This window comes from Clinocottus analis, unplaced genomic scaffold, assembly GCF_023055335.1.
Source record: "Clinocottus analis isolate CAN_PGR_092001 unplaced genomic scaffold, fCliAna1.0.p SCAF_1, whole genome shotgun sequence".
Lineage (NCBI taxonomy): Eukaryota > Metazoa > Chordata > Actinopteri > Perciformes > Cottidae > Clinocottus > Clinocottus analis.
Genome location: NW_027175820.1, coordinates 19,202,297 through 19,227,789, shown reverse-complemented (window position 1 = coordinate 19,227,789; position 25,493 = coordinate 19,202,297). Strand labels below are relative to the sequence as shown.

The 25,493-nt window shown below is 40.7% G+C and overlaps 2 protein-coding genes across 3 annotated transcripts; one reads left to right on the top strand and one right to left on the bottom strand.

Annotated features, from left to right (window-relative positions):
• The first annotated feature begins 971 nt into the window (after positions 1–971).
• Positions 972–19,472, top strand: slc12a4 (solute carrier family 12 member 4). Its single transcript, XM_068604588.1, has 24 exons — positions 972–1,174; positions 8,685–8,782; positions 8,871–8,996; positions 9,388–9,534; positions 9,954–10,008; positions 10,335–10,465; positions 10,859–11,100; positions 11,366–11,580; positions 11,912–12,076; positions 12,377–12,475; positions 12,577–12,634; positions 12,749–12,923; positions 13,215–13,333; positions 13,506–13,604; positions 13,746–13,865; positions 13,997–14,101; positions 15,225–15,393; positions 15,964–16,159; positions 16,405–16,574; positions 16,729–16,860; positions 17,151–17,258; positions 17,505–17,692; positions 17,801–17,934; positions 18,061–19,472. The coding sequence occupies exons 1-24, from the start codon at positions 1,039–1,041 to the stop codon at positions 18,150–18,152; spliced, it is 3,279 nt and encodes a 1,092-aa protein (XP_068460689.1). The 5' UTR covers positions 972–1,038; the 3' UTR covers positions 18,153–19,472.
• On the bottom strand, positions 19,287–25,493 carry dpep2 (dipeptidase 2). 2 transcript variants are annotated; one of them, XM_068604723.1, is made up of 11 exons: positions 25,389–25,493; positions 24,799–24,959; positions 24,543–24,669; positions 24,209–24,338; positions 23,683–23,833; positions 23,199–23,268; positions 22,463–22,639; positions 20,982–21,066; positions 20,808–20,883; positions 20,149–20,284; positions 19,287–19,967 (listed from the first exon to the last, which is right to left on the bottom strand). In XM_068604723.1, exons 2-11 carry the CDS (start codon positions 24,954–24,956, stop codon positions 19,761–19,763), a joined length of 1,317 nt encoding a protein of 438 aa, XP_068460824.1. In that variant the 5' UTR covers positions 24,957–24,959; positions 25,389–25,493; the 3' UTR covers positions 19,287–19,760. The 2 variants fall into 2 exon arrangements, with proteins under 2 accessions (XP_068460824.1, XP_068460912.1); XM_068604811.1 differs by having other exon boundaries at positions 24,799–24,956; positions 25,389–25,463.

Genomic DNA, 25,493 nt, shown 5'->3' with positions numbered 1-25,493 from the left:
TGTGATTTATCCTTCAGCACCTTGCCCTTTAACTCTTTCGTAGACCATTTCACAACGTATTTTTCTTTCAAATGGAGGATAATTGTTTCTAAATCAAAGTGAAAACCACGCCGGACACTTTTACAGTAAAAAGCTTCTGGAATCCAAATGGAGCACTAAAACTGCCTTAAACAGGACCTTTAATAACAGCCTTACTAGGCTTAGTCTTTGATGTGCTGCTTTTATGGTTTGAGTAGCTACTATTCTTAGAAAGAGGAGGGTAAACTTTACCCTCTGTGAGTGATGTCACTGCAGTCACTGCTGAGCCTGTCCTCACAGCTTCAACAGCTGGAAAAGGCATAACGTACTACACTAAGCGTTCATGCGTTGAATGATTTAGCAAATATTGGAGGAAAGGCTATTTTTAATTTCTGATCGACCATAGGGTCAAAGGTTAAAATGACATGCAACTGTTCAGCTGTTTGAACAGTTAAAATGGGATCTGGGATCATTTACTCTCCTCTCTTTACTCTTTCCTCTCTTTTCCACTCTGTGCTTCCAGTTCAACAATTTAGTTTGACTATTTTCCAAACTGCCACGTAGCCGCATGTGTGTTTTGGGAATGACCCGCATACACAGACGACGGTCTGTCTAACCCTTGAACAGACAAGGTTCACACTGTTAGCTGTCATGACCAGCAGAAAGGGGGTCACCTTAGTCTCTCACCCTCTCACTTTACATGACTCAGGGATGAAAATGCTAACTCCTCAACCAGAGTTGTGTCCCACAAGGGTTATTCCTCCTTGAGGGGGTGGGTGTGTTTTTCCAAACTCATCCGTGAGACCTCCATACCCTTCTGTTCACACACACACACACACACACAAAAAACCCAGGAGGGGCTGTCCTGTGGGCGGGGAGTATGATAATAGCCTCTAGAGGAAGTGAGCGCAGTGTAGTGGAATGTAGTTGCCATTAGTGGGAGTTGAATTGAGGCTGGCTAACAGCTAGCCTGCTATGTTGAGTTGCTGAGCTGGAGACGCAGAGGATAGTGATGAAAACATGCCTCACTTTACAGTGGTACCGGTGAAGGATCAAGCTCAGGCCAGCTACGACAGTCTAGAGGGGATTAACTGGGTGGATTACAGGGACACTGGACAAGACTGCCCTGGTCATCAAGATACTGTCAGCTCTGATGGTAGGTCTCACCTAACTAACTTTTGCTCTGCTCTTAATCTCTCAGCTGGGACACAACAGAAAGTTTTGAATTTACAAAATGAGTCCGAAAAGTTCATCTGGATGAGTGTGGAGTGTGTGTGCAGAGGAAGTCGTGCTTTGTCCTGAGAGCTCTACGAACAGCTGGTTGTATGGTTACCATGGCAATTCTCCAGGGCCAGAACGCAGTTTTCCTACATAGGTCTGCAGATGTTTTTTTATGGCGATGAAAAAAAACAATACTTGTATCATGTTGGAGTATATGATTTTTTTATGCCTGTGGAAGCCTTTTAAAATAAATTCAAGGACAAATGAGAAATAAAGTGGAAACAATGCAAGGGGTGAAAACTATGGTGGAAAACACAAAGTGGGGTGGGACTGTATGTGTGTGTGTGTGTGTGTGTGTGTGTGTGTGTGTGTGTGTGTGTGTGTGTGTGTGTGTGTGTGTGTCGGTGGGGGTGATACCGCCGCAATAAGAAAAGACCTCAAGTGCTTCTCCTTGCACAAAAGATGGAGCTCTCTTTGTGCCAAGGGGGGATTTCCTTTCACTGCTTAACAACACAGCAGATTTTTCCCTCCTCACGTCTGTCACAGCGTCTCTTCCACTGTCACTCACTTGTTTCTACACTCTATCAGCATAAAAGGGAGGGGGGGGGATCCCATACTGAAGAGAAAGGGAGGACATAGGGAAGACAAGGAGAGCAGTGAGGAGTTTGTAGCCGCTGGGTAGGATTATGTGCTCGTTTGTGTGGGCTGACAGAGTAAACCGACCCAGGGAACCGAGTTTTTAATAAAGGACACACATGGGCGCGGCTTTGCAATGAAGCACCCACGCTTCACAAATGTGCCCGGCAGTCTGTGCTGGGCACAAACAGTCACACTGACTGGCCACCCACTTTTAGTACCTTCCCGTCATACTGACTGTGAGCTCCCGAAAACTGAAAAACATCTGAAAGGATCAGAGTTCAAGGCCGAAGACACTTCTCGCTCGTTTTTACTGTGTCAATGAGCCTCCTGTGAGTGAACAACCAGTGGGTGTTTAGAGACGGGATGTATTTCTGCGTGTTGGTGCCGCAACGTGGGAATGTCTATGTAGACATTTGCAGGCAAACTGGCCATGCAAATGAGATGATCTATGTTTCTCTAAGCCACAAGGTTCAAGTAGACTATTTGATATTTGAAGCATAACAATGAAGTATCAAAGCACATGTTGACCCAGCTCTCTGCTTGTATACTTCTGGAATGCATGGACCAAATGAAAATTATCAATCACCAGACATGCAAGTTAATACACTTATAGGATAATGTACAAAACAGAGATTTAAGTGTTAAACCATAGTGGCTTGAACGTTGTCCAAGTAGAACTATATTCTCGGTTTTGATGGTAGAGGGAACACAGATGTCCTGATGTAACCCTTTTTATGGGTGAGTTTCACACAAGTTGTCGCTCTCTCTGTGGCCTTCCTGCCATCATAACTCTCTATTCCCTATTCGAGGAGAGCCTTCTGAAGCCTCAGAAAAAACACCACCAGTAACAGCTGCATGGATGACTATATGCTGGAAAAGTTGAGCAGAAGAAGGAAGTGTGACTGATGAATGATGAGACGGAGCAAAGGACACACAGTATGTTAACATTAACATTCAAACACGTGAGAACTCTCCAGTACACAGCTCCTCGAGTCAATAGTTGACTGCACTGTTGTAGGATCTTTACTGTGTGTTTTAACACTTACATTTATTTAAGTACCGTAACAATTATTAGTGAGTGAGCCATTTAGACAGAAGTTTAGAACATGTACTGTGTGTAAAGTACATATTAAATACGTCTCCAACTTGACTTGTACATGCAACATCATGACATTATTCATTATTGGGTGGGACAGTATGGTGGTAGAACCACATTCTAAAAGTGGTTGTGTGTCCTGGATGATTTCATCATGGCAGTGGTGGGCTTGGGTATGTGTCCATGTTGGATGTCTCAGCTATGCAGCGTAACGTCTGAAGCATGGAGGAAGTGATACAGTGCACACTCTGTTTCAGCCTGTGTGCTCTGTTCAGCGCAGGACAAGACCAACATTGTGGTCACTGTAAGTGTGCCGTACTCCTGAGCAAGAGCAATTACCCTGAAATAGTCTTCACATTTCAGGGAGGAAAGTGGCAAAGTTGGTTGCTGAGACTTACTCTTCTTGGTTTGCATGATTGCTTGTTGTATGTTTGAAACATAATTTGTCTTCAAAGAAAGATGGCATCCTATTATGCGACCAATATCTGATTAAGATCTTGTTTGCTCAATTTCTAGTTTGGAAAAGTCAGGAGGTAACAAGCAATTTTATATTTTAAAGTCTGTATACACTTCCTGTTGTGATGAGAGCTTCAAATGTTTGGTTAAGAACGTACTGCAACAATTGAAAGAAAGGGGAATTTGTGGAAATATGTTGCAAGCCCCGAGGAATGTTTTCTTTTTGATTTTCCATCTGTGAGCCTGCATTTCTGTTTTTAAATTAGATTTTTGAGGCACGATTTGTTTAAATTCAAAACAATTGAAAAGTGAGCAACAGACACTATGCTTTCTCTTCTTAACTGCGATCGCACATGAATCAGTACGTGAAGCAAGGCAATAAATAATATTCCATGAACTAAATAAATCCAAGATACAGGAAATCTTACTGTTCATCCAATAAATTACCCATCAATATAATTCATTTCTATAACTATAACTATTATTTTTCCACTTTAAATATAAAAACGTAATTTGATCTATTAAAAAATGCTGGTATTTCTGTGTAAATAATATAACCATGTTGTGCAAATATGCCTTTTGCTTGTATTGGCCTCAATAAAACAGGTGCTGAGAACAAGTGTCATGAGTGGATTATTTGGAGAATGCTGCTGTCTGTTCCTGTTCATCTCTCAGGAGAACAGGATGGACATTCACACCATTCCTGTCATGTTGTCCGGTGTGCCGCTTAGAAAACCCTTGAGAGATAAACACACAGTTGTGGGGCAGAAATGTGGAGCTGATGACGCAGTTAGAACACATTTAGACAGACACACAAACACTCAACAACTCTCCAGTGAGTTTTGTGAAACTGTGATACCCTCATGCTTTAGCTACATTATTTGTCACAAATCATTTCCTATGACGTGACTGTGATGCCAGCCAATATCTGCCATCTCTGTTCCATCTGCTCATTCACATCAAAGTGACAACCGGACTCAGCTGTGGTTGTGTTTTTCCAATGTGTACCTCCCCGTTCTTCTTGAAATGCATTGAGTTTATCCTGGGATTAACAATCTCTCCTTCACTGCCTCCCTTTAGACACTTAACAGAAATCAGGGAAAACATACACACTGCACTGCCCATGAAAACATAAGCAGTTTAGTGTGTACATAAATGATTTCCACTGGTGTGTGATGAATGTGAAACTTGTGGGATATGATCACAGCTGTAGCGTGCTCAGATTGTTATACAACAGAAGTGTTTGGACAGAACTAGATAAGAGCATGAAGCACGCAAACATTGCCCTCGTGATTGCGGACACATTCTCGCAGACTTCAACTTTAGCAGGCTTGTGTGTTTTTACAAACTCCTCAGGCAGAAACACATTTGTTTGTTACACTGATCATTAGGGAATCAGGGGAAAAAACAGGAGAAGTAACTTCCAGCAAAGCAGCAACAGTGTGATACTGTATGGCCTTTACAGGAGCCTGACCCTTAAATGCATGATGTGCTGTCGGTTATGGGAATTATGTCTAGGCATGAATGTGAGTGTGCAATGAGATATGCAATTTCCAATAGTCTTTTTTGGACATTGTAATGCAGTAGCAGTATGTTTTCATTGGCACTAATGGAGCCAGTGACTCCCAAAAGCTGATAATCAAAAGTTCCTAAAAGGACCTCATACTTGATGATGGAGTGGGATTTTTGAACATGTATAATAACACCTGCATATACTTCCTAATCAGGCTGAAGGGGACCTTTTTGTTCACTTTCCCTTTTTTTTTTTTTTACAAGAAAAGAGGTGTCAGTCAGACTGCAATGCATTGGCGTACAGGAGGAGTACTTTCACGACTACTTCCAACTTCCTCCGTGGACCGGGTGCAACAGTTAGCATTGTGTTTCCTACCATCATATTAACGGGGGATCGTGTGTAGACGAACAAGACAGTGAGTGTTCGTCTGTACTATAGACTCTACAGACTACATTTTGCCCATGTAACATTCGCACAAAGAAAACATTTACGTATTATATATGTATATATGTATTTATGAGTATTGATTGCGTGTGCAGCAAACGTCCATTTAGTTACCTTGTGGCTTTTGGAAAGTCTGCTGTATGACGCCCCTCTTCCCGCCCACCCTCACCCCTTGAGGTAATCAGGTTGAGCTGCCGTCCTCTTCTCATCATTAGCACACATCAAGGCTGATATGTTTTGCTGCATGGCTCAGCAGGTGAGCATTCCAATGCTCCGTTCAGAGGCTGCGCCGCATGGAGCACAGCTACTACAGTTACACTGGCCTATTGCTACAGGTTAGAGGAGGAAACAGTACAATGAAAAAGAAACATCATAATAAGCTTTAGCAATTTTTCGGTTTGATCTATTTTTGTACTTTTTGCCTGGCATAACCAACATGGCAGTATATGCTGAAATATACTGTGTAGGCCTATACAATTTAAGGGGTACACATATTAAAACATGTAAATAACTACATGTATGAGTGACCTACTGTAGTTTATTGGATTTGGATTGGATTGTACAATGTATTGTGGGAAGGTAAGGGAGCTGTTAATCAGTGCACTGGCATGATTTTAGGAACGCCACAGATAATTGTACATGCACGGAAACAGAAACAATGAGCCGGACGGGCAATAGGAAATAAGTTTTAAAATGATAAGTTTAATCCTTTGGCCTGCTGCCTCACAACAGTTGTATTGTGTTTTAAACCCAGGGGCTATGGGGTCACATCTAACTATGGTTATGTTAAGTCTTAAGTGTTTATTAAATGTGAGGTTTAGCAAAGAAGCTTTTTCAAACCATAAGAAGCTAATGGACACGGATATTGTTTTCCATGACTAATCAGCTTTAAAAAAAAAAAAAAAAGGGCAGCGACATTACTGTGAAGTTCCTTTCTACCTGTAACATTGAAATATAAAAGTGAAACCTCTTGAATATTTAAAATATCCCACCTAAGTTCACTGTGCACTCTTGGCAAAGTGAACTGAAGGCCCTGCTTGCTGAAAAGTCTTGAAGAAGTTTCTGGAAGCTTCTTTTTGGATCACTAACAAATTATATTGATGTTGTCTGTAATATGTCTGAGGCATTGTTTTTCTGTTCATGTCATGTACTTTGCACCACGTAGCATCTTCTCAGAATTGATCTAGTTGTAAACACACAGCAAAAAATCCAAAAGGATAAACATTTGCTTTGAAATTATTATTATTATTACTTACAATCTAATCATGGCTCTCGATAGTGCATATTTTTTTTAAATTTGTCTTATTCATGACAACATTAGAAATACATATTCACCCCAACATCAAGACGTTGTACTTCTTTGATAAGAAACCTACTGTAATGTACTGTAATGATACAGTAGCGTGTCTAGTTAGTCAGTGGAAAGTAAAAGTCATGTACGCCCTTGCTAAACTTCTCTACCTCGGCAAAGCCTTCTGTGAATGTGCCAGTCTTTGATCTTCAGACGGTGGTGGTGAGCCGTTTTGGTGGGGTCACAGGTGACATGTCGGTACATGTTGCTGTAAAGCCTCTGTGCTGTTCCGGGCGCGCAGCACGACTCTCATGTGCCTTCATAACAAGTTAGTTCATCTTTAATCTTTTTAATTAGATTTGTAATGTCAAGTTATGAACAAAAGACCCCCACTGTCTCCTCATTGTTAAGGTGTCTTTTATTTTTCTGCTCCAATAAATGGAATGAGCCGGAAGCTGAACTATTTTGGGGTTTTGACATTAGGGATAGTCTTTGGAGCAACACCGATGGAGTACACCTCCTGACACTAAACGTTTGAACAGATGCAATTGTTTGGAGAAGCATTGCCCCAAAAATGCCAGATGTCTCTTTAAGTTACTCAGTGCCTCTATCTCATCTCCAGTAGACTCCCTTCATGGCTGCTTCTAACACCTGAAGTTGTCTTTATACCATGCTACTGACAGCAACACAACACTAGAGGACAGTGTTGGCATTGTTTTTTTCTCTTATCTCCTCCCAGGCATGACTCCCATCCAGCTGTGTTGTTCGGGATCTGTAAAGACATACCAATGGGAATATGGCTTTCATGCCTCAAATGATCTCATTTTTGTCCAGATTTGTACACCCCGTTTACATTTTGTTTAAAAATCAACCTTGCTTTCATTGAGAAAATGTACATCTCGTCTTGTGCCATGCATGTGTTTTATTAGGTTATTAGTCAGAGAGTTATCACCGTATCCCCCCCCCCCCCCACCACACACACACACACACACACACACACACACACACACACACACCCTCACAACCCCCTCTCAATGAGCACCATGTGTTAAATCAGGCCCCTGCTGAGTATTCACCCAGGGCAACCGAGTGTCCCGGATAGTAATCGACAATTCCCCAAGCCAGAGCGCCGAGTACTCTGTTGCAGTCTGGACACAGCTCATAACTATGCTTACCCAGAGTGAAGGCAGTGGGACACAGAACACAGGTGAGTGAAGGCGAGCGCTGAAGCTCAACCAACTCACTCACAACGAAGCTGCTATATTTTCAACGCTCTTAAGAATATCGTTCTTGCCCACTCGGTAAATTGGCAGACCTTTTGTTGCAGGATGAATTTTTGCGTTGAGATGCCGTTGTTAAAATGTACATGCTCTAATAACCCAAGGTTAGGTAATTTCTAGGTAATGAGGTGTATGAATATGTGTGTGTGGGTGTGTGTGTGGGTGCGTGCGTGCTGCTTTGCGTGCAATAATTGCCACAGGAACTGTGCTCATCTCTGTTTGATTCTTTTCTTCAAAAGTTAATGAGAGAGAAATCTATTTACATGTCTGTTTATCACCTGGACTTTGCCTTGTCGGCCTGTGCTGTTTTTGGCCCTTCACAGCAGCTTCACAGCATGATTTGTTTTCCTGAAGTTTATTCCTTCAGGGGGATTATTCACATTTAATTAATTACTTCGTCTAAAATGTACACAGCATTCAGCTGAAAAGCATACAATTATACAATAACGTGACACTTATTTCTGATATTGAAGAAATGTAAGTAAGCATTGATTTCACCTAATTGTTTTACAAACTTTCATAGGAATCTGTTAATGAAGCACATTGACTTGATGTTGCAGTTTATTTCACCAGGGTGCCTCAAATTTATCTTTAAGAACAATTTTTGCCTGATTTATTAGCAGGAGAATATATATTTGATTGGCCCTCTAGCTCAAATTGTTGCTTGGCCAAAAAGCAACCTTGTCTTTATTGTTAACCTTAAGTCATTTATCCTCTCTCTAATAGGACACGGGAATCATAAAGAAGACAGCCCATTTCTCAACAGTGGCGATGCTGCCTCGAAGAAGAATGACTTCTACGACAGGAACCTGGCGTTGTTTGAGGTCTGTGATTTTGATTTCCCGATGTTTTTGTCAGAGGATAGACTCGTCCCAAACTCATTCATTTAACTTCCTCTCTTTCCTCCTCCAGGAAGAGTTGGACATCCGACCGAAGGTTTCTTCTCTGCTCAGCCGCTTGGTCAGCTACACCAACATCACCCAAGGAGCCAAAGAGCATGAGGAGGAGGAGAGCGCCTCACGTAGGAAGACCCCCAAGGTCAGGACTCGGGTCACAACAGAGGAACAATATGCCTCGCTGTTGTGTTTTTCTAATCCCTTGCACACTCTTTGGAGGTTTAGAAACATTATCCTCCGTCTCTGACTCTCTCCTTGCCTCGCTATCCAAGTTCTAGTTCTGTATTAGGAGTTGTTGATTGATTGCTCATGCCTTTGTGAGCTCTGTAGCGCGACCGTGGCTGTTTAAGACCTGGATACATGCAAAGAGCTGATAACATGATTAAATGACCTTTAAAAAAAGAACAAATCAATACAAATGGTCAATACATGTGTTTCCTCCAATGTCATGGTCAATATTCTCTCTCTCTCTCTCTCTCTCTCTCTCTCTCTCTCTCTCTCTCTCTCTCTCTCTCTCTCTCTCTCTCTCTCAGTCTCCCAACATGGGCACTCTGATGGGAGTCTACTTGCCGTGTCTCCAGAACATCTTCGGTGTCATTCTTTTCCTCAGACTGACGTGGATTGTTGGGATGGCTGGCATCATGCAGTCCCTCCTGATTGTCCTCATGTGCTGCTCATGTGTTAGTATGAGCACACACGTACTGTTCTGCTGTAAACACACACACACACACACACACACGCACGGTACTGCACACAGACACATGCTACTTCGCTGTGTTGATTCTGCCAACAATTTGAGCCAGCTTTTATTGCTAAACCAAATCAATATAATTCACATGGTTGCATTAGGAGTAATTATTTAAGGGAACCAGTCATCAGAAAATCTAAAATACATGTTTCCTCTTACCTGTGTAGCATTAATTATCAATCTAGATTGTTTTGGAGATGTGCATCTTGGATTTTGGTGTTCGAAGCACCAAAACAATATATTTGAATGTCTCTTTCCAGAAATCATGTGACTCAAGATAATTAAGTAACGTAACACCTACACAGGTGTATCCTTTTCCATCTTAATCATATGCTATCCTTTCATTTACAGACAATGCTCACAGCCATATCAATGAGTGCCATTGCTACGAACGGTGTTGTTCCAGGTAATACTTTAAACCCACACACTCTATTATAGTCACTTAATAAGTCCCTCCATATACTATTCATTCATTAAGCACACATTCTCAATAATAATTATATATTATTCTGTTACCAATCTTTTTTTCCCTTTTTTACAAGATTTAAAAAAGTAAAAATACTTACTTGCTTGGCCTTGATATATCCAGACTGGTCTGAATCTCTCTGAATAGATGCAGAAGTTACATTTTCCATTACATTTTCTTCCACCTGAGGGCAGCAGAAATGGTGGTCAGACATTGCGCTTTTAGTGGCTTTCTGTGTGTGTAACACTTTTGTTTTACTGTTGTAGCTGGAGGAGCATACTTCATGATCTCCCGCTCCCTCGGCCCTGAGTTTGGAGGAGCTGTGGGACTGTGCTTCTACTTGGGCACCACCTTTGCTTCTGCCATGTACATACTGGGGGCCATCGAAATCTTCTTGGTCAGTTTGCTAAAATATTATTCTGTGGTTTCATTCCAGCCCACATTTGTCTGCCTATGACTGTTCTTCATTAACGCAAACAAGATGGCGCCGTGCCAACGGCTGCCTGTCGCAGTAGCTCCCCACATGTTTTATTTTGTATTGTCTTTTTTCCACTTTCCTGTCTCTTTCTTTTCCCTGTTATTATTTATTTAATTTTATTGTATCTGTGTGTTTAGCTTAGCTTATTTCATTGGTTGTCTGTAAGTGTGGGATGCTGCTAGTATGACAAAAAAAATTTCTCCTTGGAGATTAATAAAGTACTTTTCATTCATTCATATGTCAGCTATTACATGTGTTTAAATGCACTGTTTATTGCAATAAAGGTCTGTTGTAAAATGATTCTCTCTACAGAAATATCTGGTCCCCCAGGCGGCCATATTTCACGCTACAGACTCCCTTGGGAGTGACAGTGCCATGCTGAACAACATGCGAGTCTACGGCTCTATCTGCCTCAGCTTGATGGCCGTGGTGGTTTTTGTAGGAGTCAAATATGTCAACAAGCTGGCCTCTCTTTTCCTGGCCTGCGTCATCATCTCAATTGTCTCCATCTATGCTGGGGCATTCAAATCCATGACTCACCCCCCAGAATTCCGGTAAGTCAGAAGAATAAACATGTGCCTTACCAGGAAGTGGTGTGAATTATGGGGACGATGCAACTGATTTAGTTCTTAAGTGGGAGAGAGCGCTAATTCTGTTAAATCCAAATAGAGAAATATTGCAGATTTCTCTATTAGTATGAGTATTTTTTTTTATCATAGTTTTTTTCTGAGTTCTTATGATTCTGGCCGACGGTTGGAGGTGGAAGTAATGATGGCTAGCATAGTCCTGATTTGAATTGTCTCCATGTTATTGCTGTAGGATCTGCATGCTGGGAAATAGGACGTTGGTGAGAGACCGCTTCGATGTTTGTGCTAAGACTGTGATGAAGGGCAACATCACAGTACCCAGTCAGCTGTCGGAAAGCTTCTGTCTGCCGGGGAACATGAGCAGCGCTCAGTGTGACGACTACTTCAATGAGAACAACGTAACAGAGATACAGGGAATCCCAGGACTGGCCAGTGGGATTATTAGAGGTACGTTGATCATACATTACAGAGGGATTCAAATATACAGTATGAGATTATATAATGAAGTTTAGGGCACTTGATGGTTCAAGATTATATATAAATATATAGATAGCCATAGAGGGGGGAGAAAACAGTGTAAGTAAACCCAGCAAGAACAATATGGATACGCTGTACTTTTTTTAGGAATTAACAATCATTATTTGGAAAAATGTGTGATGTTTCTTTCAAAATGGTATCCCTAAATGTACATTGTACCAGCGAATAACACACAGGCCTATTATAATTTCTTCTCATGACTTCGTTGCCAATGTTTTTAATGTCAGTTCTCTGTCGGTAGAGAACATGTGGGGCGACTACCAACGAAAAGGGGAGATCTTGGAGAAAGCGGGGCTCCAGTCGGTGGACGCCCACGGTGCCATGGAGAACTTTGGGATGTATGTGTCAGCCGACATCGCCACATCATTCACACTTCTCGTGGGTATCTTCTTCCCATCTGCAACAGGTAAACAATACGTCTACTGCCTGCATGAAAGTGCATCATAATGATTTCCAAACTTGTTTACCGTAAACATTAAATCCTTTACAAAAAACGAAAATATATAATGGAGACATGTTTTTGAATGCAATATCAAGCAAGCAATTGCAATTTGGAATTCAAGCCACCTGTTATGTTATGTTATATACATTCTTTACAAAAGTAACATGCACACAGTGAAAAAGTAACGCTTTAAACCTTCCTCTGATCCAGCCAGTAGGGGGCATCGATACACAACTTTTACATGTCTTGTATTTTACGTTGAAGGTATCATGGCAGGCTCCAACAGATCTGGTGATCTGCGTGATGCTCAAAAGTCCATTCCCGTGGGAACTATCTTAGCCATTACGACTACTTCACTTGTTTGTATCCTTATTTTGGTGACTACCCACAATAAGACGGCTGATCTTTGCAGATGTCATACATATTGTTGTGTCACCGTGTGCTCCTTAACCTCTTGTATTCAGATTTCAGTTCTGTGGTCCTGTTTGGGTCTTGTATTGAAGGAGTAGTCCTTCGAGACAAGTACGTTCATCTGTCTTCTACTGCATGTTCATGTCAAACTAAACAAAAGAAGATACCGTCACCGTAGAGGTCAAGTCAAATTTTTGGTCATATTCGGTATCCATGTGCTCGTAGGTTTGGAGACGGTGTTCAAAAAAACCTGGTGGTAGGGACGCTCTCCTGGCCGTCTCCGTGGGTTATTGTGATTGGCTCCTTCTTCTCTACTGTTGGGGCGGGGCTTCAGTCCCTCACTGGAGCTCCCCGACTTCTTCAGGCCATTGCCAAGGACAACATTATTCCTTTCCTCCGGGTGAGGCAGTACACACTGTTGATGACAGACCTTTCATTGTCGCTGCAACAGAAATGGCTCCCACAGACGTGAATGACATACAGTCAGAGACAACAGCTACTCATCTGCTTCTTATTACTTACAAAACATACGATAAGTTGAATATTCAGGATGACCTCTGAATCACATTCAATGTTGAGTTGGAAATGTTTGCATATAATTTACTAACAGGCTTATTTGAATATGATTCAGTACCAAACATAAAGTGATTTGCATTTTTTGTTATGAAGGGTTTTTCATTTTTGGTTTCAGGTGTTTGGTCACGGAAAGACCAATGGAGAGCCCACATGGGCCCTACTACTGACTGGTCTCATAGCCGAGCTGGGCATCCTTATTGCCTCACTGGATATGGTGGCTCCCATCCTTTCCATGTAAGCATACATACATAAATATGCCAAAAATATAACATCAGCCAACTATAAAATACACTCGCCCAACACATTTATTTCACTCAAACACTGTGAACATGCATTTATTCGTACCACTGACAATGCATTGTCGAGTTGAAATGTGTCGGACGTTCTCCTTGTGTTTAATCAACAGGTTCTTCTTGATGTGCTATCTCTTTGTGAACCTCGCCTGTGCAGTTCAGACTCTTTTACGCACACCCAACTGGAGGCCAAGGTTTAAATTTTACCATTGGTTAGTATATTTCTTTACGAGGGGTGGGGACACACTTCCTTTTTACCAGTCAGGTTGTCCTGGCTGTCATACTTACAAATAATAACGCTGTTCTCGTTATGCCAAAACATGTCTTGCTGGCTTTATGCGTCCCACCAACAGGGCTCTGTCCTTCCTTGGCATGAGTATGTGTCTGGCTCTGATGTTCATTTCCTCCTGGTACTACGCTATTGTGGCCATGGTCATTGCTGGGATGATCTACAAATACATAGAGTACCAAGGGTATGTCTTGAGTCGAATTAGCATTTGTTTTTAGTTGTGCCTCTGTGTTTCTGTCATATCTGTAATGGATGCTGGTTGTTTGTCATTCCTTATGCTTGTGTTTGGTCTCTCCCACTCACAAACAAACACAGAGCAGAGAAGGAGTGGGGAGATGGAATAAGAGGACTGTCCCTTAGCGCTGCACGTTACGCCCTGTTAAGACTAGAGGTTGGACCCCCGCACACCAAGAACTGGAGGTACAGCTACACCTGCAAGAGACACCAGCATCTCACGGGAGCCACGATCCATAGTGGAAGATGAAAGTTGTTTTCGCAGCATCAAACATCCAACAGTGTCACCCTCTGAAGACCAACATATATTTCACACTGTTATGCAGTCAATTTATTTAAAAACATGTTGGATCGGAGAAGCTTCAAGTTTGATCTAAATCCTCTCAGTGGCAAAATTGAGAAAATGACTTTAGACCCCCAAAGAGTTACGAAATGTGTGGCACCCACATGGACAAATGTAATAAATAATCGGTTATCTACCCTTCTATAAAAGAAATGGCCCAGGAGAATGATGATAATGACAAACAAATTAATCAACATATGATTGATTTACCAACCAGCTGTAATCCATACTGACACACAATGAATAAGTGCCATGTATTTTGTGAACTTGTGGCATTAGGAAGAGTTTCATTTGTGATATGTCTCTCATGCTTGCTCGGCGTTTCCACAAAGTTAGCGTGACATCTTTTGACGCAATGTTTAACCTTCATGTTGCTACACTTCCTCTTTTGACAAAACAGTAAATACACACGGCTAGTCTTGAAAGTTGTAATGGAGGCAGTATGCCAAGGCAGTCCAGTAGCACTGACAAGGGATTCAGAGGTCAAACAATGTCCAGATGTCGAGGTTAAAACGTGGATACATTTGGCAGAAAGAAGAAGAGAAGAGTCAAGAGTTATTTTCTATATATTTGGGTCTCATATAGAAATGTTGTCTCTACAGTATTTACCCTATTCACAGTAAAATACTATCATTTAACAGTTATGTGGGCCCTAGATGACTTAACAGCCGTGTTTAAGCTGTACGTGTACATGTGTTTGGACATGCAAATCACAGACTAGCTGCTTGACACTGACAGTTGTAAAGTCAAAGTGTATCAACCTACCCTCAATGATCATTCAGTAAACCTTGTTTTGAGAGATGAAAACTTGCGAGATCTTATGTTTGTGCTATACAGCTAAATAATATGCATTTTTTAATTAATACTTTGGTCACAGTCTTTCAACAGGGGGTGCAAAGACACACCTTTTGATCTTTTGACCTTTGGCTGGCTCCTATTGACTATCTTTGACTCTGTGCACCGCAGACCTCAGCTGCTTGTGCTGTTGAAGCTTGATGAGGACCTCCACGTGAAATATCCTCGTCTGCTCACCTTTGCCTCGCAGCTGAAGGCAGGAAAGGGTCTGACCATTGTGGGCTCTGTCGTCCAGGGCAACTTCCTGGACAGCTATGGGGAAATGCAGGCAGCTGAGCAGGTACATACTAGAAAGGGGTGTGCTGAACATGCTCTATACAATTCTCTATTGTACTCTGTTGCTGACTGCGTTGCAACGAATTGTTACAAATGGCCACCCTTTGTGATGTGAAAAAAAGCACAATGAAGCAAAAACATGCTTCATTGTGAATTTTCAATTTTTGTGACGTTTCTTCCACAGCAACTGTTTTTGAAGCATTTGTCACTTTAATCAATGGGCATGGCTGAAAACAGCTTGTTGTTGTCACCACAATATGGGCCCAATGAGCCATTTCGGATAAAATAAGGGACTGTTGCAGAAACATTTTTTATGTGACAACACCCAGAAAAATGAATCGCTCATCCGAGATTCCCTCAGTGCTGGGACAATACTTGCGCAACATGTAAGAATTATTATTGGAGCTATACAGGGAGGTAGTGAAGGTAAAACCTTACTTAGCGGTTTTGTGATATACGTCTTTTATTTTAAAGCACACAGTAGGGTTCATACCTGTTAAAACATGGTTTCTGATTACTCCTCATTGTGGTCATAGACTGCAGCTAATTTTTTCCAATTTTTTTTTTCCGCTAGGCCATTAAGAATATGATGGAGATTGAGCGAGTCAAAGGTTTCTGCCAGATCGTGGTGTCATCTAAGGTGCGGGAGGGTATTGTCCACCTGATCCAGTCCTGTGGTCTGGGAGGCATGAAGCACAACACTGTGATGATGGGCTGGCCCTATGGCTGGAGACAGAGTGAGGACCCTCGTGCCTGGAAGACTTTTATCAGTAAGTTTCAGTTTGTTGCATACTGTTTACAGGCATAAGTATTTAGTTGTCACACTTAACAATCAGCGGACTATTATGAACTTTAAAGAGAAATTGTGGGCTTGTAAAAGCTCATTTGACCATATTATTGGGAATACATTTTTGTGCTAGTTTCTGTTTAGCTTGTACAGGATGTAAGCTGTTGCAAAAATAAATTCATACAGTACAGTTAATATTCATGCCTCCATGTTTTCATCTCTACTCAGCCACAGTTCGCTGCACCACAGCTGCCCACCTGGCCCTGATGGTGCCCAAAAATGTGTCCTTCTACCCGAGCAACCATGAACGCTTCACAGATGGCAACATTGACGTTTGGTGGATCGTCCATGATGGGGGGATGCTAATGCTGCTGCCTTTCCTGCTCAAACTTCATAAAGTGAGAAGGCAGAAGTCTTTGAGTCATATTCCAATACTTTACTTTACAATTTGCAAATTAAAAAAAAACATTTTAAATGTTTCTGGAAGCAACTATAGTCTCATGGGTATAGCACATGATATTACACGATGATGATATTTGCTTATTTGCATAGGTTTGGAGGAAATGCCAGATGCGTATCTTCACTGTAGCCCAGATGGATGACAACAGCATCCAAATGAAGAAAGATCTGGCTATGTTCCTGTACCAGCTGAGAATAGAGGCTGAGGTGGAGGTGGTGGAGATGGTAAGGAGCCCTCACATGCGATCACTTATCAGAGCAAAAGTGAAGATATATATATATATATATATATATATATATATATATATATATATATATATATATATTTATAGAGATAGAGTAATAAAACCGGATGCCCATTATTACAAGATGCTGCAGACAGGACTGATTCACACAAAATTGCAAGGCTAATTTACTTTAATTTAATAGTTACTCTGTCAATGTTCAACAGAGACATGTGTATTGAACTGGATTAACTCCTAAAATGTTTTTTTTCTTCTTCAAATTACTACTAGCATGACAGTGACATCTCAGCTTACACCTATGAGAGAACGTTAATGATGGAGCAGAGGTCCCAGATGTTGAGGCAAATGAGGCTGTCCAGTGCAGAACGAGAAAGAGAGGTATGTTTTCTCTGTGTGTAATATTTATTCTTGAAATTTTTTTTTACAAAATGCACAATGAGTCATTGAGAGACTGCTGTATTTTCATGTTTTGCTGTTTTGGGATCTTCACTCCTGGTGATTTGGTACAATTTGGTAATTAAACCTGCTCTAACTTAACTCTGTTTATTGCCACGAGTAAACGTTTTAGTTACTTACAGTATATTGACGTCCAAGCCTCCATTGTATTCCCGATGGCACTTGCAGGCCCAGTTGGTTAAAGACAGACACTCTTTGGTGCGTATGGGGAGTCTATACTCAGACGAGGAGGAGGAAGTGGTGGAGCCTCCTCAAGAGACGGTTCAGATGACGTGGACAAGAGAGAAGTGTGAGGCTGAAAGGAGGAACAAAAACAACGCACCCGAGAACTTCAGAGAACTCATGAGCCTCAAACCGTGAGTTGCATTCAGTTAACCTTCTTTACCAATTGAATCAATTAAACCTGGAGCATGTTATTTAAAAAAAAAGAAATGTTTTCTCCGTCTCTCCTCGCCGTATTCTAGGGATCAGTCCAATGTGCGGCGAATGCACACGGCCGTGAAGCTGAACGAGGTGATAGTCAACAGGTCCCACGATGCTCGATTAGTGCTGCTCAACATGCCGGGGCCCCCTCGAAACACGGACGGGGATGAAAACTGTATCCTTTACCAATTTGATCGAACAAGAGGGATCTTTTATAATTGTGTTGACGGTTTTGGGCTGCGATACACACACCAAGTGCGTAGCAGGTCGTTTGGCTGATTTTACTTAACGTGTATTCCAGATATGGAGTTTCTGGAGGTGTTGACTGAAGGTTTGGAAAGAGTGCTGCTGGTTCGAGGCGGAGGTCGGGAGGTTATCACCATCTACTCGTGATCAATGATTAGCTGCTACACAGGAGCATCTGCCTCATCAGAATACATTCCACCTCTAGAAAGGAGGCAACACCTGCTGGTTAGACGCATGGATTTGTCACTTTAATTGTGAAGGATGTATTTTTCAGTGCACAATATTGGCACACACTAGTGTACATATCCACCTATAAGTTGGCAACTCTGCCTTCTTCACAAAGTCAATCATTTTTCTTCCTCAGAAATCAATACTTGTGTGTCGAACACAACCTTTATATATATTTATAGGTCATAAATATCTCCCCATGTGATAATACACATTTATTTAAGAGACTATGGCGGGCTAATACATACGTTGGTACATTTTTGATGATATGTGAGATTTATATTTTGAAACAACTCTTTGATTATTCTAGAAGCACATCTCTATTTATTTATTTATTTTTTTCCAACCCTTCCCCACTGAGGTAAAGAAATGAACACAGTGCTTGACGTTGGTTGTGTTGTTGCTTGACGTTGGTTGTGCTGTAAAGCTGGCATGCCAGAGATCATGAAGAAAGATTTTAAAGAGTTATAATTTATGATTATTTTTTTTTTACAGATATTTGTTCCGTTGACATGAGCGAAAAATGTATACGAATGACTTTTGAACCGTAACATTTGTACTTTTTCTACAGACCCAAACTGCTCATCAGTACACAAAAAAGATGGCTTAATTTAAAGTTATAGTGCTTAAGATTTCAATGTAACCACTTTGGATACTTCTCTTGGTCTGCATTTCTTCTGCAATAGCCACTTGATATCTGAATCCCGTACATGGAATGGCAGATGGTTCCGTAAACGAATACATTCGTTGGTATTACGTCGTAATTCTGACAAAGTAGGTGCTCAAGCAGTGATTGCTGCAACATCAAACTGTGCTTGCTATTTCCAAAGTAACCAGCGTTGCAGCCAAATCAACCTTGGCTGAAATCTTAAGCAATTCTGACCTCAGCTACTTGAGACTTCCAGACACTGTTTTGTTTCTTTTCAAGTATTTTTCTCAGAAGTTGAGTATTTTAGGATATTATATTGTGTAGAGACCAACTGTTCTACGATCTATTTGGCAAAGGGCAGAATAATTCACATTAAAATACACTCTCTGTTTTTTAAACCTCCATGGTATTTTATTATTCTGCAAAATCAAATAAAAAGAACATCTGTTTGTAAACTGCTGCCTCTGTCCTATTTCATGCTCACTGGTCCGCAATACATAAAGAAACCTTCACAAACAAAAAATAAAATAACAACTTAAATATGCTATCTCAACAGTTTCCTTCATCAGTCTCATTTAGTTTCCGTCGAGATGTCAGCAGAGGTATAACACATTCAATGTATAATAAATATATTTCAAAATGAATAGCAAAGTGCCCTAGGATTGATGTTCTGTCAATTTAGATGTAGATGTACTGTAGATACAGAGGCAGCGTTTACATTACCCAACAAATGAGGCTACACATTAAATGCTTATTTTGTATTGATGGAAAGAAAGTGATTCTCTCCTTATCCTAAGTGCAAATTAATACAGCAATCTCAATAAGCCCTATTTATAGCAGAAATGATGCAGGTGGAGCTGAACGGAGTTTCTAAACATTCATTCAAACATAAGTAGGCTGGAAAGCAGCAGAACTATGGCCAGGATTAGCATAACTTTTGGTTCATGCTGGGCTCCGGATGAGGGACTCTGGTGAGAGGACCCTCTTGGGCTCGGAGGTCTCAGGACCAGCCTGCAAGGGTTCTGCACCTCTTCTAAGGCGATCTGGAACTCACTGGGCCGGTTCATAGTCAACTGATCACGGACCTAAGAGAAAGACAAGAGAGGGAGGTGATGCAGACTATAACACTTTTATCCTTTATTATAGCCAAAACCCTCCTGTGGCCAAGAAACAGAGTAAAAGTGTTCCTTTCAATTTATTACCGACCCTTTAATTTACCGGGGAAGGCTGTTCTTTGACACAAATTATAGTAATCTTACAGCTTACCCTCTCCACCTCCTCAAACACTCGCAGGAAGTTCTTTCGAAGGACATCAGCCAACTCATTCTCAGTCCAGTTCCTTAGCAGGAGTTCCTGGATCAGGGCGGGATACTTGGACACATCCTCGAGCCCCTGAGGAAAGCTGTTCACGAAAAGTCACTTATTTTTGTTTTGCAAAAGAAAGCACTCAATCTGAGAGTTTTGTTGTATCACATAATTTATAAATTATGAATATTGAATAATAATAATCAACCCTTTTGTTTGTAACAATCCTGTTAAGGCTAGATTATGTCTGTAAGCGGGGGAGGTGGTGACTCGTTCAATGCCCACCACTATGGAGCAAATCTACCGCACCAGCTCTCTCTTTCTGCTTGTTAGAAGTAAAACGTTATTGATTTTTACAGTTTTTCAGCCTGTTGACAGCTGAGTGCCAATTTGCGGATCATGAAAGGCTAACAAAAGCAAAGCGTTGATCTGGAGTGTGCCAGAGACAAGCGTGTACCCAACTGGTATGAGCTTTGTTTTATTTTGTTTTCTGAGCAAGTTGTATATCTGAACATGCCCACTCATCCTCGTCATGGGATCGGATATATGTAGATGTACTGTCCCTCAACGTAGTGCTTCCAGCTATTTGTATGTTGTGATAGCAAATGAATATTTCTTACCCCACAGCACCTTCAAAGTCCCCTCCAATTCCTATCGACTCAGCGCCAATCACCTTCTTAATGTGATCAAAATGGTCTGCAAAACCCAGGTGGAACAGTGAATCAGCTGAGGTGTAATAAATACAAACTGCAGATTCCCCTCACGGCAAAACAAATAAAACATGGATGCCTCACCAGCCACATGAGAGATGTTTGCTTTGTTGCTGCAGGACACAAAGTTATTGTGGATATTCACCATGATCAACCCACGATTCTTTTTCTGAAACACAACACACAAGTGTCACTGCCACGTCTACAGAATGAGAAGAAATACATAGAGAAGCATTTACTGAAATAAGTAGGTATGAATACATTTGTCTCATTGACATTCACTAGTTGTAGTGGGCGGTGTGGTAAACATCAGGTTTATGCTCGTCTTATCTCAAACAGCCTGTAACCCTGTGCAGCAGGAAGTAACACAGAAATGTGTTGCAAAATAAGAAACACGCCCTCAAGAGGGATCTGAGGGGCCCAGAGTTGGGTTGACATAAAGTAAGAGAAATAAATTCATGTCACTGCATTTTATTGATATTTGGTCTTCATCTAGTGCGACTACAGGTTCATGTATTAGGAGTATATTAGAAAACTCGTTGGATTTTTTGATGTTTTTCTTGGTAGTGTTTCAAAAACACCCAATGGATGTTTTTTTGTTTTTTTTTACTGTTTCCATGGTATAGAAAACACTGAAGGTAATATACAACACATAACAACATACAATATACATATTTAGAAAGTAAGACAATGCATATTTAAATATATAACATGTATATAGTAGAAATTGATTAATTCAACTCATCATGGCATAGGACTACACTTCTCATAATGTTGGATAAATGAGAAAACATGCTTGTGGTGAAGGAATTTGAGCTTCTATTTCAAGCAAAGCACAGCCTGCTGTGTATGATAAACAAACGCTCTGGAGCTAACGGGAGGAGTGAAGAAGGTAATGAGTTGGTTAAACTGAAGCTGAATGAGGACATGGACTAATGGCGGCTGAGAGAGAAATTCAGAGAAGGGGGAAAGAGACACAAGTACAGTAACATCTAACTATTAGTGTGAGTTCAGATCCTTAAATAGTCAAACAGTACGTTCAGGTTTGATTCTTTGATCATCAACCTCACAACAATTAAGATAATTTGAGTCTGGCGTATAGCACTCTGATAAAGGTATTGTAAGAATGGACTAAAGAGCAGTTGGATGAACACTGTGGAGCTAAGACTCGTAACATTCGTGTAGTGTCTTATTGTGACCGTTTACAATTAGCTGGAGGAAATCACTTACTGTGACTCATTGCTTTATGTTCGAAACTGTTCATAGTCAGCTGACTTGCTTAAACAACACTCTCGCAATGAGATGTGAACTTGATTTATTGATAGTAGAAATCTACCCATATCAATTATAATGCCTGTTAGCGGGCTGAAATTGAATCATTGTTGAATTGTGGACACCCGTACAGAATTTATTTACTCTGTTTATACACAAAGAAAATCTAACAATGGAAACAAATTGCATGTTCTTTGTCGCAGGTATAAATGAGAATCATTATTAATATAAATGAATCAGTGACTCGATTGATTTGAACAATCATTAATCATGCAGTGAGTTACTTTTCTCACCAGATCAAGCAGCAGCCAATCGGGTACGTTGCGTCCATGGCTGCACACGGAGAAGGACGATGAATGGCTAAAAATAACCGGCGCCTTGGAATGCTTCAGCGCGGCACTGGCAGTGTCCCAAGCAGTGTGGGAAAGGTCCACGATCATTCCCAGTCTGTTCATCTCCTCGACCACAGCCTCCGGAAAACACATTCAAAAGCCATTTATTCATGGAAACGAAGTCCAATCAGCCCACAACAGGATATGGTCACAAACATTTGAACACACTCATCAAGAGAGCAATCGACAAAGACTTTTAGGATGAAGAGCATTAACCAATTTTAACAAAAAGCACACCTTTAAAAAAAAAATCTATCACTGTAATGTATCAAGGATAACATGAATATCATATTCTCTCTTTTTGGACTTATATTTTTCATAATAATGGAAACAACTATTTCTACTGTACTACTGCTACTAACACAAAATAATTGAAGTAACAGAAATACGACTACTACTACTTTTCTTTAATATATAATACACAGATGAGTCTTTTCTTCATATTCCAAAGTACAACTCTGACATGTTATTTAAAAAGGCACTGGTCAGTGTTTACAATTTTTTTTAGTCACAAAATTTAAATTATTATGATAAACATTTATCATAATTAACTGTAATAGCTTTTAAATGTCAGGTTTCTCACTATAAAAGAAACAACTCTGTAAAGTCATTGATATTACTGAAACATTAAGCTTACCTTCCCAAAGTGTGTCAGGCTGTTATTCTGTCTTTGAAAGACATTATAAAGTTTTGAGGAGGATTCAGCCCTGCATTGAAAAAAATAATATTATAAAAACCACAAATGATGACTGTGTTGTCTTGTGAATCTCCCACTACCATAAAATATATACAAATACTACTTCATCTATGGAATCTGACCGAAGCTACATGGCCTGTAAAGTTACAAAGAGAGTCCAAATATAGGTTAATTTGTATAAAGGGAAATGAATAAAAGGCAAACACATTCAACCTTTCAGTCCACTCTGTAAACAAACCCCTTACAGACAAACGAAGGCTAATGGCTAATGGCTAAAGGCGTACTTGTGGTTCTGAGCTGATGAACAAGTGAATTACTTATCTGTTGAGTCATGTATCCGTTATTGACTTTTTGCATGATATACATTATGTAAAGTGCGACATTCTAAATATAATAATGTATTCAGAAGAGATCTCTTACTTACCAGGGTGTGTTGCAGGAATGTGTGAGTGTCATGGAGCGCACCCCGAGCTGGTAGAACATCCGCAGCGCTGGCAGGCTGCTGTCAATGGAGTGGCCTCCCTCAATACTTATGAGACAGGCAATCTTATGCCTCATCTCAGAATTCCTCAGCTCTGCAATGACAGACGTACCTTCATTTCACACACTGTGTATATGCACATTATCTAAAATGAACGGCTCAGGGGAACAAAGCGAAGCACAATTATTTATTTTGTGTAAGATTCCATTCTTCACTCAAAGTAATGACGCAAAGATGATCATTACTTTTATGTCTCCCTTTGCAAATATGGAATGTTAATAAGACATATGCAGAAGTATGGCTCTTCCAAATGACATGATTATGGATGTTTTTATGTGCAATCACACTTGAAACAAAAATACCCCACTCATTTATAATGGCAGATAATCAACTAGAATCAATCCCTCTTTCATCGCCATAGTGGTTTTGTAGGTAAATTGCTTGGATGCCATGTTGAGGTGTACTCTACCCTCGGCAGATGTGACCAATTCAAAGTCCTGGTACTCAGTGCACATGCGCCTGATCACATCTATTTGTTCCAGAGTCAGCCTCACAGCATCCTTGTCCTGGGCCCTACACAACACATAGACTGCGAACATCTGACAAAGGGACGGGTACACGACACAGGAGAGCATATTGAAGTTACTGAAGTGCCTGTCATTCTAAGTTTGATCTTTCTAAAATTGTTAAGCAAAACTAAACTTAGCAGATGCTTTAATTCAAAGACTACTCTCTGAGACAACCTATACTAAAGAACCGATTTAGAGTCTGGGGTGAAAGACTGATTCATTAAATTGCCATACCTGTGCCTGTACATGGCCTGCTTGGAGTCGGGTGATGTCGGTGGACACTTTGCTAATGTTGTACAGGTCAACTTGACTCAGCCGATTGTTGTGCAGTATCCTCAGCTGGAGAGCTAGGTCATTATGACTGAGCAATGGAGAGAGAGGGCGTAAGCAAAATGGAAGTCATTAAGAGGCATTTTGATTTTAAATCCGTTCCTTAATTAATTTCCACGATTAAAAATTCAGTGTAGGAGAGACAATACACATCATTTACCCATCAATAAGGGGATATCTAGACATCAAGTCATTCACTCTATCTCTCTCAGAGTATCCAGATATCAAACAAAACAGAGAGGAGAGAACCACAAGATGTCCAATGGATTTCATCCAGAATCCGCTTGATGCACTGTTTACACTTTCCCTGGAAAGCATCTTCTGTGGAGAGAAAACACTTCAGTGCATGTCCTGTCATGATTATTGTACGAAAGGCCTGCATAACGTTGCCTATTTTGGATTTATAATTCATGTAGGAATTAAACTCACTGCACAGATAAGTCCTTTTTGGAATGTTACAGAAGTATTGCAGTGAAAGTTAGAAACAAAACATGATGGCACATGGTAAACTTGCTGCTTTGTATATCATGGATGTGTTAAGTACTTAGAAAACATTGCTAGTGAGGTTCGAATCCCCCATGGTATGATGAGATCGGGTTTTATCACTACTTATTAGAACATAAAACAAAGTAATCAAACCCAGGCTCAAGTATCAGCTCATTTGATAGTTTATGAAAATGCCCAATGCATCCTCATCTTCCAATAAGATGTCTATATGACACAATTCAGTTTAAACTACGATGTACGTACCTGCTAGGTCGAGAAAAAAATTAGTTAACCACGTAGTTCAACAACTGCATAAACAGTAGCCTACGAACTTTCCAGCTCTTCGCCTCAGTAAAATGTAGAGCAAAC